Raw genomic sequence first — 17,196 nt, forward strand, 5'->3', positions numbered from 1 at the left:
GTCAAGGAGCTTAACTCCTCTGTTTTCTTCTAAGATTTTTATGGTTGCAGGTTTTAGTTTCCGGTCTTTAATCCGTTTTGAGTTAGTTTTTGTGTATGGTGTAAGATAGTGGTCCAATTTCATTCTTTTGCATGTGGCTGCCCAGCTTTCCCAACATCATTTATTGAAGAGACTGTCCTTTCCCCATTTTATATTCTTGGCTCCTTTGTTGTAAATTAATTGGCCATACATGTATGGGTTTACATCTGGGCTCTCTATTCTGTCCCATTGATCTATGTGTCTGGTGTTATGCCAATACCACACTGTTTTGATTAGCATAGCTTTGTAATATAGTTTGAAATCAAGGAGCATGATGCCTCCAGCTTTGTTCTTCATTCCTAAGATTGCTTTGTCTATTCAGGGTCTTTTGTGGTTCCATACAAATTTTAGGATTGTTTGTTCTATTTCTGTGGAAAATGCCATTGGAATTTTGATAGGTATTGTATTGAAAATGTAGATTGCTTTGGATAGTGGGCACATTTTCACAATGTTAATTCTTTCGATCCATGAGCATGGAATATCTTTCCATTTATTTGTGTTTTCTTCAATTTCTTTCATCCATGTCTTATAGTTTTCAGTGTGCAGATCTTTCACCTCCTTGGTTAAATTTATGCCTAGGTATTTTATTTTTTTTAATGGGATTGTTTTCTTCATTTCTCTTTCTGCTAGTTCATTATTATTGTATAAAGTGCAACTCTTTGTATATTGATTTTGTATCTTGCAATTTTACTGAATTTGTATATTAGTTCTAACAGTTTTTTTGTGGAGTCTTTAAGGTTGTCTACATATAATGGCGTCTTATCTGCAAATACCGACGGTTTTATTTCTTCCTTTCTAGTTTGGACTTTTTTTTCTTCTTGCCTAACTGTCCTGGCTAGGACTTCTGATATTATGTTGAATAAAAGTGGTGAGAGTGGGCATCTTTGTCTTGTTCCTGATCTTAGAGGAAAAACATTAAGCTTTTCACTGTTGAGTAGGATATTAGCTGTTGGCTTGTCATATATGGCTTTTATTATGTTAAGCTATGTCCCCTCTATACCCACCTTATTGAGAGTTTTTATCATAAATGGATGTTGAATTTTGTCAAATGCTCTTTCTGCATCTATTGAGATGATCATATGATTTTTATCCTTCATTTTATTAACGTGGTGTATCACGTTGGTCGATTTGTGGATGTTGAATCATCCTTGCATCCCTGGAATAAATCCCACTTGATCATGATGAACAATATTTTTAATGTATTGTTGAATTCAGTTTGCTAATATTTTCGTTGGAAATTTTTTGCATCTATGCTCATCAGGGATACTGGCCCGTAATTCCCTTTCCTTGGGGCATCTTGTCTTGTTTTGGTATGAGGGTAATGCTGGCCTCATAAAATGAGTTTGGAAGTGTTCTCTCCTCTTCTATGTTTTGGACGAGTTTAAGAATTATTGGTAATAATTTTTCCTTAGATGTTTCGTATTAATTCTTCCTTAAGAGTTTGGTATAATTCACCAGTGAAGTCATCTGGTCCTGGACTTTCGTTTGTTGGGAGGTCTTTGATTACTGGTTCAATCTCCTTGCTAGTAATCGGTCTGTTCAGATTTCTTATTTCTTCATGATGCAGTGTTGGTAGGTTGTATGTTTCTAGGAATTTATCTATTTATTCTAGGTTGTCCAATTTATTGGCATATAATTGTTCATAGCAGTCTCTTACGATCCTTTGTATTTGTGTGGTATCAGTTATAATGTCTCCTTTTTCATTTCTGATTTTATTCCAGTCCTCTCTTTTTTTGTTGGTGAGTCTAGACAAAAGTTTGTCCAGAGAAAGTAAAGATATTTAAAATATCATTTAGAAGTCAAGATGGCGGTGTAGGTGGACTCTGAACTCACCTCCTCCTGCAGACACAGCCAATTTACAACTACTCGTGGAAAAAGTACCCCTGAGTCAGAACTAAAAACTGGATAAGAGGAACTCCTGCAACAAAGGACAATCCTAATTGAGGTGGAAGAGGCAGAAACTCCCTTCTGGAGAGAAAAAATGCCACCTTCACAAGCCGCCAGCTTCTCAGCCGCCCAGCAGCAGCCCAAAGGTACGCAGCATCCCTGGAGGCACGGGGCCCTGAGCCGGGGAGCGCCCCCGCTGTGGGCATTTTGTGGACCCAGCACAATCGAGACCAGTGGCATAATATGTGACTTTGCCTGCTACTAAAACATTGGGGAGTACCCCCAGAGAACCTGGTACACAAAGAAGTTAAAACCGGCTCTTAAAGGGCCCGCACACAAACTCACCCGATTCAGAAAGCATCCTAAAATCACAAGAAAGGTGCATAGTGCTTTGGTGAAAAGAGACTCACCTGATAGGCCCTGAGTGCATCTCGGTGAGAGGTGAGACCTCTCCAGGGACTGGGACATTGGCAGCGGTCATTGTTGTGGCCTGGTGTGGGCATGCTGACACAGACACCATTGGAGTTCTCCCTGGGGCCTGCTAGCCCAGGTCTTCCCCACCCACTAGAGAACTGATTTAATCCAGCTCAGCCAGGGAAGGCAGCCCACCCTAGAGACTGGCCCCACCCAACAACAAGCCCTCAGGCAACAGGTGGTCCTGCATAGATTGGTGACTGGATTCTCTGCAGCCTGGCAACTGAGCCGACTTCAGGTGCCGTGGGGCGTGCACAAGGAGTGGGTGGGTAGTGTGGGGTGGTGGTGGAGTGGGTGGGGCTCCCTCTGTGGAGAGACTGGGTCCACTTCGGGGGGTGGGGCGCACACACGAGGCAGGACTGTGTTGACTGTGTGTGTGGACCTGTTGGGGGCAGGGCTTGTCAGCTGCAGAAGACTTGTGCTTCTCAAAGACCCACATAGGGGATTTGCCCCACCTTGTCTGAAACAATTGGGTGCTCCTGTGCCTGAGGCCAGCCCCACCCAGCAGAAATCCTCAGAGAGCTGACAAGAGACCTAAAGGCCGGAGGCTAATAGCAATTGTAAGCCCCTGAGCCTAACAACCTGCCACACTGGTGGCCTACTCACTTTTTATTTGTTTGTTTGTTTTTGTTTTTGTTTATTGCAGTAACATTGGTTTATAACATGTATCAATTTCAGGTATACATGATTATACTTCTATTTCTGCATAAATTACATTATGTTCACCACCCAAATACTAATTACAACCCATCACCACACACATGTGCTGAATTATCCCTTTCGCCTTCCTCCCTCCCCCCTTCCCCTCTGGTAACCACCAATCCAATCTCTGTCTCTATGTGTTTGTTTATTGTTGTTATTATGTACTACTTAATGAAGGAAATCATATGGTATCTGAACTTCTCCCTCTGACATTTCATTTTGCATAATACCCTCAATGTCCATCCATGTTGTCACAAATGGCTGGATTTCATCTTTTCTTATGGCTGAGTAGTATTCCATTGTGTATATATACCACATCTTCTTTATCCATTCGTCTGGCGGCTTACTCACTTAAAAGAAATACTGCAACACAAGTGTGGTATTAGAATGTGCAGCCAACTGAGGTGGGGCTCCCCACACCTGATAAAGAGACTGAAGGGCCCACAACAACTGCAAACAGCTGAGCATTACAACAGCTTACCAGGAGCATAACTCAACCTACCTGAACGCATACAGGAAGAGCAGACAGGCCACGACAGAAGGACACAAGTAGCCCACATAGGGGTCACCCCTGGAACATTGGGAACTGAGTGAAGCAAACTGCAGGACTCCTAAGGTATCACTTGTATAAGGTCACCTATCCAAGAGCAGGAGATGTAGCTGACCTACCTAATACGTAGACACAAGCACAGGGAAAGAGGCAAAATGAGGAGGCAAAGGAATACATTCCAAGTAAGGGAACAGGACAAAACTCCAGAAAAGGAACAAAGTGAAACAGGAATGAGCAACTTACCCGAGAGGGAGTTCAAACTAAGAGTGTTAAGGATACTCACTGATGTGGGGAGAAGAATAGATGAACTCAGTGAGAATGTCAACAAAAAAATGGAAGATATAAAAAAGAACCAATCAGAAGTGAAGAATACGATACTGGAAATGAAAAATTCGCTAGAGGGACTCAAAAGCAGAGTAGAGGATACAGAAGAACGGATCTGCGAGCTGGACAAAAGACTAGAAGAAATTACCCAAGCTGAACAGGTAAAAGAGAAAAGAATTAAAAAGAGTCAGGACAGTCTAAGGGACCTCTGGGACAACATCAAGCACACTAACATCCGTGTTATAGATGTCCAGGAAGGACAAGAGCGAGACAAAGGGGCAGAGAATCTATTTCAAGAAATAATAGATGAAAACTTCCCTAACCTAAGGAAGGAAGCAGACATCCAGGTACAGGAAGCACAGAGAGCCCCAAACAAGATAAACCTAACGAGGCCCACAACAAGACTCATCATAATCAAAATGTCTAGAAGTAAAGATAAAGAGAGAATCCTAAAAGCTGCCAGAGAAAGACAAGTTACATACAAAGGAAACCTCATAAGGCTATCAGCTGACTTCTCAGCAGAAACCTTACAGGCTAGAAGAGAGTGGCAAGATATATTTAAAATGCTAAAAGGAAAAACTTAGAGCCAAGAATACTCTACCCAGCAAGATTATCATTCAAAATGGAAGGAGAGATCAAAAATTTCCCAGACAAGCAAAAATTAAAGGAGTTTGTCACCAAGAAACCAGTGCTACAAGAAATGTTAAAGGGACTGATTTAAGGGGAAAAGAGAAGACCACAAATAGGAAAAATTATCTATTTCCATGATAAGAAGGCAATGGATACAAATGCACAAAAAAGAGGTTACATATGATATCAAAAACATAAAATGAGGGAGGAGGGTAGTTAAAGAGTAGAGCTTTCAGACAAGGTCAAACTAAAGAGACCATCAATTCTGTACACAAGGAGAAAGGAACAGAGAAGGATTACTAAAACACTGAGAAAAAAAGTTAAAAAATGGCAGTAAGTACATACTTATCAATAGCTACTTTAAACGTCAATGGACTAAATGCCCCAATTAAAAGGCATTGGGTGGCTGATTGGGTAAAACACCAAGACCCATCTATATGCTGCATACAAGAGACACACTTCAGACCTAAAGACACTCACAAACTGAAAGTGAAGGGATGGAAAAAGATACTCCATGCAAATGGCAATGAAAAGAAAGCTGGGGTAGCAGTACTCATATCAGACAAAATAGACTTTAAAACAAAAACTGTAAAAAGAGACAAAGAAGGGCATTACATAATGATCAAGGGAACAATCCAACAAGAGGATATAACACTTGTAAATATCTACGCACCCAATGTAGGTGCACCTAAATATATAAAGCAATTATTAACAGACATAAAAAGAGAAATAGACAGTAACACAATAATAGTAGGGGATTTTAACACTCCACTTACACCAATGGATAGATAATCCAAACAGAAGATCAATAATGAAACATGTGCCTTAAATGACACACTAGAACAGATGGACCTAGTAGATATATACAGAGCATTCCATCCAAAAACCAAAGAATACACGTTCTTTTCAAAAGCACATGGAATAGTATCCAGGATTGATCACATATTAGGCCACAAAACAAGTCCATAAATTTAAGAAGATTGAAATAATACCAAGCATCTTTTCTGACCACAACAGTATGATACTAGAAATCAACTATAGGAAGAAAATCAGAAAAGCCACAAATACGTGGGCATTAAACAAAATGCTACTGAACAACGACTGGGTCAACGAAGAAATCAAAGAAGAAATCAAAAAATACCTGGAGACAAATGAAAATGAAAATACAATATGCCAGATTTTATGGGATACAGCAAAAGCAGTTCTAAGAGGGAAGTTTATAGCAATACAGGCCTATCTCAACAAATAAGAAAAATCTCAAATAAACAATCTCTCCAAGCTGAGCAGCCTCGGATGTTCTCACATAACAGGCTTGTAGATGCTTCCCTACCCCAATCACTCAACCCCATCCTCTCTGCCTGGCCCTGAGCTTGCCTGGGAACACAAACATCAGTCTATGGATCCCTGCCCTGTGGGGCTCAGTCTGTGGAGACTATAGACAGGAATCTAAGAAGGTGACAGGTCATAGGAAAAGAGTCTCACCAGCTGGGCTGGGGACTGATGTCAGATGTTATGGGCCAACTGGCTCGGTTTGCCTAAGACTGAGGGATTATCCAGACTGGTGATTTCAGCGCTAAAACCCTGACCAGTCACTGGCACCCATGAGCCGGAAGGTTTCCAGGACGGTGCCACGTAAGGAGTACTGACGTTAGAGTTGCACCATTAAGAGGATGAGGTGGCCTGCCTGCTCTCCTCCCTCACACCCTGCACTGTGAACTCTTGGAACTGAGCATATAATCCCCCTCTCCCCTAGTACACTGCAGAGAGCCTGGCACAGAGGTGATCAAATGTTAGGAGGAAATGGGCGGTTGCAGAGAGCTGAGGCCTCTCTTTACTCAGAGAAGGAGGCAACATGATCACAGCAGAGTGGAGCCAAAGATGGGGACTGGAAAGAGCCAAAGCCCCACATGGGCTGGCCCCAATACCTCTCTCCCTTCCCTTCCTAATCTCTCGCTTCACCCTAAGTTACTCATTATCCTCCCTGCCTGCCTGTGCATTCCAGCCTGGGTCTTTGCTCACACTGTGCCCTCTACCTGGCATGATCTTGTCCCTCACATGTCCATCTACAAAGGCCCAGCCCAACCTACCTCCTCCGAGATGTCTTTCTGGGCTTCCCAGGAGCAGAGGGGACAACTTTTTCCCCCCTGGACTCTCCTTCCCATAAAACAGTGCTAACCAGATTCAGCTATTTTTGTCTGCGATGTCATAGCTGTGAGCTACTTCTGGGAGAGACTGCCTCTGATTCACCTTTGTAACCCAGTAGCCTCTCAGTAAATGATGACTTGATGAATGAGCAAGTACATGAGGAAGACCTTTCTAATGTCCTATTCTGAGTTAGGTCCCCTTCCCCAAAGTTTCCCCGGAGGCTTGGGCATCCTTCCATCACAGCATTAATTATCCTCTATGTCATAGCCTCTTAGTCTTTCTGTCTCCCCAGCTAGACTGGAAGGTCCCCGAAGGTAAGGATCTATAGCCATGCCCTAATTCAGTGCTTAAACCACTGCCTGGCACATAGTAAATGCTCAGTGAATATGTGCTGAATGAAAGAACCTGTCCCACAGTAGGGCAAGTTGCCTCAGAGCTCGAGAACCCTGATTGTGAGAAGGATGCAGGCAGAGATTAGATACCAATGCAGCAGAGAGTTACTTTGAGTTACGTAGAAGCAGTTGAAGTAAAGAAGAGTTGACTAAATGGAACACTTATAGGACCAAATGTCTACGAGAATTCCAGAGGTGATAAAACAAAGCTGAGTCTTAAAAGTTGAGGAGAGGCAGTTTCTCTGTGGCAAAGAGGAGGGCGCTTCAGGTAGAGGGAAGAACAGGTACCGAGGCCTAGAAGGCTGAGCAGGGTTAGCTGGTGTGAGGAGCAGCAGCAGCAGCAGCACCTTGGGGATGGAGCCACGGGCCCTGGTGGAGTGGCCAGCATGGCAGGAGGCAAGAACAGAGAAGGTAAGCCAGAAAGCAAAGGCCTTTCTGATCCACACTGAGGAGTTTCAAAAGAATATTCCAGGCAGTGGGAAGCTCTCAAAAGTTTCTTTTTATTGGTAAGTGTAAATGAAATTAAAAAACTAAAAATCAAAATCATAGTTCAACACCATTTTCATATGGAAACATCCAGACTTTGTTCTACAACTCTGTACATATTCAATATATAAAATAATATTATACGCAAAATTTTGTATTTAATTTTTTCACTTAGCTGTATACATCCCAGCACTATTTCATATTAACAAACATTTACCTGAATACTGAGATAATGCTGAAAGTACATAGCAACCAATATGGCAAAATGAAATTAATATATAAATTTGAATTTTAAATGTAATCCATTTATTCTCTAAACAAACAAAAGTGTATGGCAAAACTGGTTGCCAAGTGATACAAGTTGTCATACAAATTGTTGACACAAATGTTTAATGACTTCCAAAAGGTTTACACCGTGGAGTCAATCCCTGACCCACTTTCTCTGGGCAGTTCGGAGTGAGGGCCCATAGCTTCACCAACAATGAGACAGAATCCGGCCTGAGGACAAACCTTGGACAGCCAGCAAAGTCCAGAACAGAGCCCAGGTCATGTGAAACAGTTCTAAACTCTTAGTTCTGCTGATAGATCTAGAACTTTCTCCCTGTGCCCGTCCTGCCCTTCCCCTCCACTCCAGCACTGGGACTAGAAGGGTTTATTGATTTATCTTTCCCTTGTTGACTTTTCCAAAAGGATGAGGAGCTTCAACAGATGATGAAATGGAGAGAAATTCCCGTGTGCCTGTCCTCGCTGGTTATGGGGAACAAAGGTCCAAGTACTGGTCTATGACCCTGACTACATGAAGATGATCCTGGGGAGACCAGGTGAGAGAGAAACCAGCATCCTGGCTGGAACAGCTCTTCCCTCTTGGGTACATGCCCCTCGTTCTGTGAAATTCCAGAGTAGACTGGCAGTTCAGCCATCAATACCTACCCTCTTCCAACCATTCTCCCAGCCCACAAGCCAGCCTAAGGCCAACACTACGCACTAAACCTGAAGGCTTAAAGAGCTGTGGAGGGCTGAATTACTATTTCTCTTACTTATTTTCTTTTTAACCAAATTGAGATGATCTGTTATGTGAATTGCTCCAGATCTCAAAGACACTTTCCTTTGCACACTGTCTTAGGTTTGGCACCTCTAATTGTTGCCTGTCCTGGCTCATGGGATGGCTAAGCCACCACCAATTATAGGAAAACCACAGGCTTCTGTCTTTTCTTTGGTACGGAGGACAGAGCCTGTGTTTCTTGCAGATACACCATCTTAGTCCTGTGGGTGTCCTGCTGCTGGAACACTCAGTCTGCCTTTTTGAGTCCACAGTGACTATCAGGACAGACACAGTCAGGGATAGGAGGCAAGTAGGGGGTGGCTTAAGACCAACTGGCAGCTAGCTGACAATCATCAGGAAGGGATGGCAACCCATGGTCTGGGCCACAGCTGCCTCTGGGGGCTGTCAGCCTTGTTTGGTCCCCTCCAACTTCCTGTAATGCCCTTCCTTACCTTTCAGACCCAAAGTCTCACAGTTCCTACAGATTCCTGGTTCCCTGGATTGGTAAGTACATCTAAGTGGGACTCCGGTCCACCCACCACTTTGGTTTGCCAAGAGCTATCTCTTGGGCTCACAGAGAACAACAGGTGCCTGGCCACCATGTCACCACCCTCATCTCTGGATCAAGCCTCATTTCTCTTCTTGTAAAAGACCCTCCTCCTTCCTAATGGTGGTGAGAGCCCTGCTGAAGCTCAGCGTCTTCCACATCTCTTCTCAGTCCTCGCCATGATCTCAGCCTGACTTTTATTGAATCCTTCTATGACCTGCCCCCTACTCTTTTTCAACCTTTATCCCACAGCTGTCACAATCACTTACTATGTACCAGCCATTTGGGGAAATCCTCAGTCCTGAAATGTACTGGCCTTTCCTGCCTTTGTCCATGATGCGCCTTCTTCCGACACCCTTAGTTCCTCCCAAGCTGTCCCCAGTTGTCCCTCTGATTCCATCTCTCACCCCCACCACACACCATCTCTGGCTCAGGGTATAGTTTGCTCCTGTTGAATGGGCAGATGTGGTTCCAGCACAGGCGGATGCTGACCCCAGCCTTCCACTACGACATCCTGAAGCCCTACGTTTGGCTCATGGCCGACTCAGTCCGAGTGATGCTGGTAAGTCCATCCCTCTCTCACCTGCACATGTTCACACACAGCAAAACTCACAGAGTCCACTCCAGACACATATATCTCTCAGACATACATCAGACACAGACACCCAGAGTAATGTACTCAGATCCTACTATGAGACATGGCTCCCCAAAGTGGATGGGATAGGAGATACCAGCTTAGATAAACTCTTTCTCATCGCCAAGGAAAAGGAGGGCCACGGTGGATACAGGGTCCACTCTCTTGCCACGTCAATGTCTTCAGCACAGTGGACTAGAGCAAGCCTCATTTCTCAGAGCAGCAGGACAAGCTGACCCTGGCTGGCCTGGGCAGTGGCAGCTTCAGTGGCTTCCCAGGGTGTCACTCAGCTTGGCTCTGGCCTGGAGCCCAGGGCTTCAGAATGGAACTGAGCCACTCAATGGAAGCAAATGGAGACCAAGTGTACACTCTAAGACACTCTCAGGTCTACACTACTTGGACCACACCCACCAATCCGAACCATATCCTGCCATCACATCACCTCCCATCAAGACTGCAATTTCTTAACTGTGCTCAGCTAATATTTGAGGAATGAAAGGAATTGAAGTCCCAGATGTCTGTTCCTTAGAAGCCCCAGTACTCACCCTTTAGGCTTGCTCTTCCATTGACACATTTGCTCCCCAAATGTGGACTTCACCTGTCCCTCACATCTAGTTCAGCCCCAGTTCAGAGAAGATTTCCTCTTTGTCTCCTGAAAAACAATGTTTTCTGGTCTTCCAAAAGGAGGTTATGCAACTTGTTCCTAAAATTCAATACCAATTCAGACTATTAGGAGAGATCATTAATTATAAAATAAAGGTTTCTGAGAAAATAGGCCTCACATTACAAACGCTTGCTTTATAGTCTTAATTTACTATACCATATCTGTTGTAGAAAGTGAGGAAATCCCTAAAGAATATGTAGAAAGACAGAGAGAGAGCCTGGCCTTGTCATCACGGACCTTATGGGGGGGCAAGGGAGGATCAATGTCCCCCTTGCACCACAGGACAAATGGGAGGAGCTCATCAGCCAGGACTCACATCTGGAGATCTTTGGACATGTCTCCATGATGACCCTGGACACCATCATGAAGTGTGCCTTCAGCCACCAGAGCAGCGTCCAGACAGACAGGTCAGTGATAACCCTTGTGCTGCAGGGTCTTATTTCTTACACACTGGTGTGGACTTACTTGAGAGATAATAGGACACTTTGCATCCTTACAGCACAACATTCAGCATTCTTCCAAGAGCCCCCAACAATGGAAAAATTACATCCCAGACCAAAACTTGACTTAGCCACAGATCCCTGATTCCTCGCAAACGTAGAAGCCTGGCTGCCCACACCACTTATAACAAGAGAATGAGGGTCTCGAGGGCTGTGACACAGCAATGATAAATGCCTCAGTGTCCTGTCCCCACTGATTGAGAAAATCACCCAGAACCTAACTCCACCTCCAGGTCAGAGGCCTCCCTCCACTCCAGTCTCTTCTGCATCCTCCTCTTTCAGGAACTCCCAATCCTACATCCAGGCCATTGAGGACTTGAACAATCTTTTTTTCCTGGGCGAGGAATGTCTTCTACCAGAATGACATCATCTACAGGCTGACCCCTGATGGACGCTGGAGCCACCAAGCCTGCCAGCTCGCCCATCAACACACAGGTTGGACTCCACCTCCGTGGCTGCTCCCCTCGTTCATCAGGCACATCCCAAGGGGACTACCCCTGAGCCCTCAGATAGAGCTCGGCCCCCTGCTGCCCCTTCAGGAGCTGGGACACACCCACACTGGTACATCCCTGGTGCAAGGGGTGGGAAACAATAAGTTAGGGGGCCAGATGTTGTGCAGGGATTTACAAGTGTCACCACATGGGTGATGGTTGAATGAGACCCCCACCCAGAAGCATTCAAGCAGAGCCTCCATGAGCCATGCTATTGATAGGAAGCCTGACCTGCAATCAGATGGTGCAAGAGCTCTCACCCCTGTGAGCACACCCACTCCCACACTCATCCTGAGCCACCTGGCACCCAGATTGGGGCAGGGGGTGGATGGGGCTACTGTGAGTTGCTCTATCTGGGTACCCAGAGCTCTCAGTTCTGCCTGGGAACCACTGTTCTGGGACAGACCAAGTGATCAAGCTGAGGAAGGCTCACCTACAGAAGGAGGGAGAGCTGGAGAAGGTCAGGAGGAAGAGGCACTTGGATTTTCTGGACATCCTCCTCTTTGCCAGAGTGAGTGTGTGTAGGAGAGGCCTGAGGCTTAGCCCAGAAGCTCAAAGGAAGTGGCAAACCCTGCACTCTTGCTGTGGCTTCCCCAGATGGAGAATGGGAGCAGCTTGTCTGACAAAGGACCTCCATGCGGAGGTGGATACGTTCATGTTTGAGGGCCACGACACCACAGCCAGCGGCATCTCCTGGATCCTCTATGCTCTGGCCGCACACCCTGTGCACCAGCAGAGGTGCCTGGAGGAGATCCAGAGCCTCCTGGGGGATGGCGCCTCCATCACCTGGTGAGTGCTCAAGAGATGGGAGAGCCTGGCTCACTCAGCTAGAGAAGCACCTGGTCTGCCTGGACCTTGTCCACACTTCAGGATGGGCTTCGGTTTCAGGGACCACCTGGACCAGATGCCCTACACCACCATGTGCATCAAGGAGGCACTGCGACTCTATCCACCAGCACCACGTGTCAGCAGAGAGCTCAGCAAGCCCTTCACCTTCCCTGACGGACGCTCCTTACCCAGAGGTATGAACCTCATCACACTCACTAACCTAAGCGCTCTGCAAGAACACAAGGAAGATCAGAAACCCACGTGTCCCAGAGCAGTTCTGAATCTCTCTGGGTCTTGTTTCTTTGTAAATAAATAGATGTAGTTAGGATGACATGTTTGAAATCTTGGCACAGAACTAGACCCAACAAAAGCTCAATAAATAAATGCTAGTCTTTGAATGTGGGCTCAGGAATTAGCCCTAAAATTCCAATTCCCTGAGATGTGAGGGCTGGAGAGACAATCAGACAGCAGTAGGTGGAGACGTGCTGCTTTCCTTATGGGGTCTAGGAAAATGGGGGAGATGCGGAATCTGCTCTCATGGATCAGATGGCCCAGTCTCTGAGGACCCCTCAGGTTGATGGTAGAGAGCAGCTGATGACCGGATCTGAGACCCCTGCCACGGCTGGAGGCCACCTCTTAGCTCATCTCCCATTGAGTTTGAATGCCAGCCCTGCCACATCTTAGCTGTGTGATCATAGGCAAGTCATTCAGTCTCTGAGGCTCAGGTGCCTCATCTGAATAATGGGGATATGAGAGCCTTTCTTGGAGGGTTGATGTGAGGATTGAATGAGTTAATGCATATTCCCCAAGGGCTCATGGATGGCACTTGATAAATGTGAGTCGTCACTTGAGTTGCTCCAAAAAGTAAGCCTCCAGTTCTTTTTTGCTTCTCAATCCTGGGTCATGGTTATCTCCTCCTAATCTGTGCACATGAACTTTGCCATGTCCACCCCACCTCTCTTGCAGCAGGATCATTCCACTCAGAGTGAGGGGAAGTGGCTCTCATGGTGGCTTCCAAGACTTTCCTGCATGCACATGCCCCCTGCTGGCAGAGGGAGGGGGCCCCACCCCATGGGTATGATCAGTCTTCTCTCTTCTCCTCCTGCCCCACAGGAATCATAATCGGGCTCTCCTTTTATGCCCTTCACCACAACCCAAAGGTGTGGCTGAACCCAGAGGTATGATGGCCGTGGGAGGAGGGGATGGGATGATCTCTCCAGACCAACACCTCCTCTCACTCCCACCTCAGGAGTCCTGTCCCCTCATGGATTGAAAGGAGGGGCTTGACCCCACTGTCCTGTCCCTGGCGCTCTCTCTGCAGGTGTTTGATCTTTCCCTGTTTGCACCAGGTTCTGCTCGACACAGCCACGCTTTCCTGCCTCTCTCAGGAGGACCAAGGTGCGATTTTCTGTACCGGAGAGAGAGGGTTTTACTGGGTGCACACCCGATGTTTGTGACCTCCTACGTTCATATTGGCGTCTGTAGTTATGCACTTCTATGTCAGTGTGTGGGGAAGGAGGCATGTGTCTCTATGTACAAAAGAAAGGTAGCATTTCATGACATGCCACAGGGACTTTGACCCTCTGACTTTCCAAATGGCCAGCCACAACTCAGTGTAAGTGCTGTTCCAAAGTTCAGTGTATTCTGTTGTTTTCCACAGTTTAGGAGAAGGACTTTACAGAATTAGAAATTTTCATGAAAATTAAATTTCAGGTGGTTGCTTTTCCCAATTATCATTAATCGTAACAGGTGGTTTCTCTCTTCCCACACTCACAGTCCAGCCCAGCACCTTTTCTCGTTAATTCTCCCATCTGCCAGTCCCTGTCTCAGTGATGTTTGCATGTGTCTGGATTTCCAGCCCCTTCCTTGTCCTAACTGTTCAGCCTATAAATGGAAGGTTGCAGTAGCCATTGGAAGAAAGTTTCACACCAATATGTGTCTACTCTATTTTTATAGTCTATCCCAGTAAAATTTGATATAATATTCATATAACCATGACAACTTTTCCAGTCGGAAAAATTCTTTGTATGAAGTGGGATCTATAGTCCCAGATCCTACATGGTCTAATGTTGGCAAAAATATAACATAATGAGGACAATCAATTGCTTTTGAGAGAAAATCCGCTATTCTGTGTATGACACATGCATTTGAAAGCTTCCTGGTGTGTAAAATACAAAGCACACATGAGACAGCTGTTGAGCTGGACGAGTCCCCTCCAGAGTGGCTGCTGTGAAAATCCTCCAAGGCTGCTGAAATCGTCCTGTGAAACAGTAAGTTCCACAAACATTGAAAGTAGTTACTAGAAACAAGCTTTTTCTGAATCCGTAATTCTGTGGATTCTTCAAATGGTGAATCAATTTTCACAGAACAGGCTTTAATCAAACTGCTCTTCCAGAAATAGACTCTAGGATTTGGTTTCTCCCAGAACTGGGTCCTTCCTCATAGACACTGGCTGCAGGCTGTAGCTGCCACTAGAGGACAGGAGAGTACTAGGCAGCTCAATTCCTAGGTCAGAACTAATGCTACTTTTATTTTACTCCATTCCATGTTTATTTGTTTTTCAGTTCAATTAACTTCATTCAATTATGAAACTATTTATTAAGCCCACCTCTGTGGGCCAAGTCCTATGCTGGGAGGTGGAAATACAGAGATGAAAGACACTGTCCTTGCCTCCTAGAGTCCACAGTCAAGAAACAAATACCTCTACTAAAGATAAACATCATTCATTCATTCATTCATTCTTTCACTCACTCATTCACTCACTGAGCAGACTATTGGATGTTCCATATTTCTGGCACTGTCCTGGGCACTGCACAATGAGATGTCCTTGAATAAAACACTAATGGTTCCTTGGGGGTCTGGGGAGGAAGAGGCAGATTCAGCAGAGGGGGTGAGGGCAGGCTGTGATTGGACTTAGCCTTGAACTTGCGGCAGGCAGAGTTGGAGGGAGGCATTCTCGGCGATCTCAACACACGTGGAGCTGGACAGGTAAGAGGTGAGTGAGGCAACAGCCCATAGAGGGCTTTGGTGCCAGCTGAGGCATTTGGAATGTCCTAGCGGCATAGGAGGGTCTGAGCTGGGCCGTGGCTTCAATGTAGAGGGAGTGGAGGCAGGGAGACAGGAAAATCCAGGTGAGGAGACTGAGGGATGGTAAGGAGGGACATTTCTGGACTAAATTGGAAGGCTACAGAGGATGGTTGACTGAAGGGACGAAGGGCAGGCAGGAGTCTGGCCCATTAATTGTGAGGCAGATGGTACTTTAGGCTGAGGGTCGCCACTCCGTGGCCCTCCAGGAAGCTTCCCTGTCGCCACTCTGACTTCCTAACACAACTCCATCTTGTCTTCTCTCTGAAGATTGGGGTCCCTGTTTTGTCTCCCAAGAGGCTGAGGGCCTGAGAGTGTGGCCCAGCCTGCCCCCTACTGTGCCCTGAACTGGCCTCCACATTGTGAAACCAGAAACTGTGGAAGGAGTGAGCAAATTAATAATTTTTTAGTGATTCACTTGACTTGACTTGTGGCTTAGAGTACTGACCCTCGCCTAACAGGATTTCAGGCCTGCTGAGAGCAGAAGTAGGAGTTAGGAGCTAGTCCTGGAGGGAAGTAGGCTCTGTCAGAGGTGAAGGGGAGGGTGTGAACCAAGGGGTAGAGGTGTGTGACTTGTAAGGATGGTATTGGGGCTGGGTCACATACAGGAGAGCCCTGAATGCCCTGTTCCTGGCTCGGGCCCAGTGGGTCAATCCGTGCCCAGCTCGCAGCAGAGTTTGAGGCCACTTCTCATTTTGTTTCCCCTCCCTGGCACAGGGACTGCATCGGGAAGCAGTTTGCCATGACCGAGCTGAAGGTGGCCATGGCCCTGACACTGCTCCGCTTTGAGCTGGCGCCGGATCCCTCCAGAGTCCCTGCTCCCATTCCAAGAATTGTGTTGAAGTCCAAGAATGGGATCTACCTGTGTCTCAGGAAGCTCCTCTAACACTTTTTGGGGACAAGGACAGGCTCAGAGAGACGTTTGCAACCATCCTGTCTTCCTGTCACTCTCTCCTATCCCCTGAGTATCTGTCCACTTCCTGCTTTCTATCTGCCCACTTGGTGATCTAACTGATCTCCTGCCTCCTGCCCATCAGACCATCACCGTTCTCTCTCTCATCCTTCTCCAGGCTCCCTACCTGTTGGTCTGCCTGTCTCTGACCCACCTCCATCTCTGACTGTCACCAAACTCCTCATCATTTGCCTGTCCGCCAGCCTGTCTGTCCTCTCCCTGTCTTTCCCTTTCTGCCCGTCTGTCCATCCTTGTGTTAGTTTCCTTTGCTGTTATAATAATTTACCACAGCCTTAGTGACTTAAGACAAAGTGACTTAAGGCAAATTTCTTCTCTTATGGTTCTGGAGTCAGAAGTCTGAAATGGTTTCATTGGACCACAACCAAGGTGTTGGCAGGGCCGCCCTACCTCCAGGCCTCTGGGAGAGAATCTTTCTCTTTGCCTTTCCAGCATCTAGAGATGCATTCCTTGGCTCCTGGATCTTCCTCCAGATTCAAATCCAGCAGCATTTTCAAAGTCTCTGTGCTCTGTCTTCATCTGGCATTCTGCTTTATGAGGACCTTTGTGATTACACAGGCCCACTCACATAAAACAGGACGTGGTCACAGGGTCCAGGGATTAGGATGTGGACACCGCTGGGAGCCAGTATTCAGCCTGCTGAGTCCCTGTGTAACTACCATCAGTCTGTACTCCCGATCTCTTCTGTGTGTTAATAGTCTACCCTTTTTTCATTCACACCCCCTCTCCTTCTTTCCCACTCCCTGTGACAAAGTTCACAGTGTCCCA

General features: G+C 46.2%; 1 protein-coding gene and 1 pseudogene across 1 annotated transcript; one reads left to right on the forward strand and one right to left on the reverse strand.

Moving 5' to 3' along the window:
- Window positions 1–17,196, reverse strand: part of LOC131413239 (cytochrome P450 4X1-like) — a 152,027-nt pseudogene that overhangs the window by 86,908 nt on the left and 47,923 nt on the right.
- On the forward strand, window positions 7,569–16,358 carry LOC131413225 (cytochrome P450 4A11-like). Its single transcript, XM_058553845.1, is given in 15 exon segments — window positions 7,569–7,593; window positions 8,354–8,384; window positions 8,386–8,489; window positions 9,170–9,214; window positions 9,692–9,819; window positions 10,838–10,962; window positions 11,338–11,391; window positions 11,393–11,490; window positions 11,951–12,057; window positions 12,144–12,170; window positions 12,172–12,335; window positions 12,435–12,568; window positions 13,488–13,552; window positions 13,696–13,772; window positions 16,176–16,358. Coding segments are annotated over 15 exon segments (1,353 nt in total). The 3' UTR covers window positions 16,345–16,358.

Source organism: Diceros bicornis, chromosome 13 (assembly GCF_020826845.1).
Source record: "Diceros bicornis minor isolate mBicDic1 chromosome 13, mDicBic1.mat.cur, whole genome shotgun sequence".
Taxonomy (NCBI): Eukaryota; Metazoa; Chordata; class Mammalia; order Perissodactyla; family Rhinocerotidae; genus Diceros; species Diceros bicornis.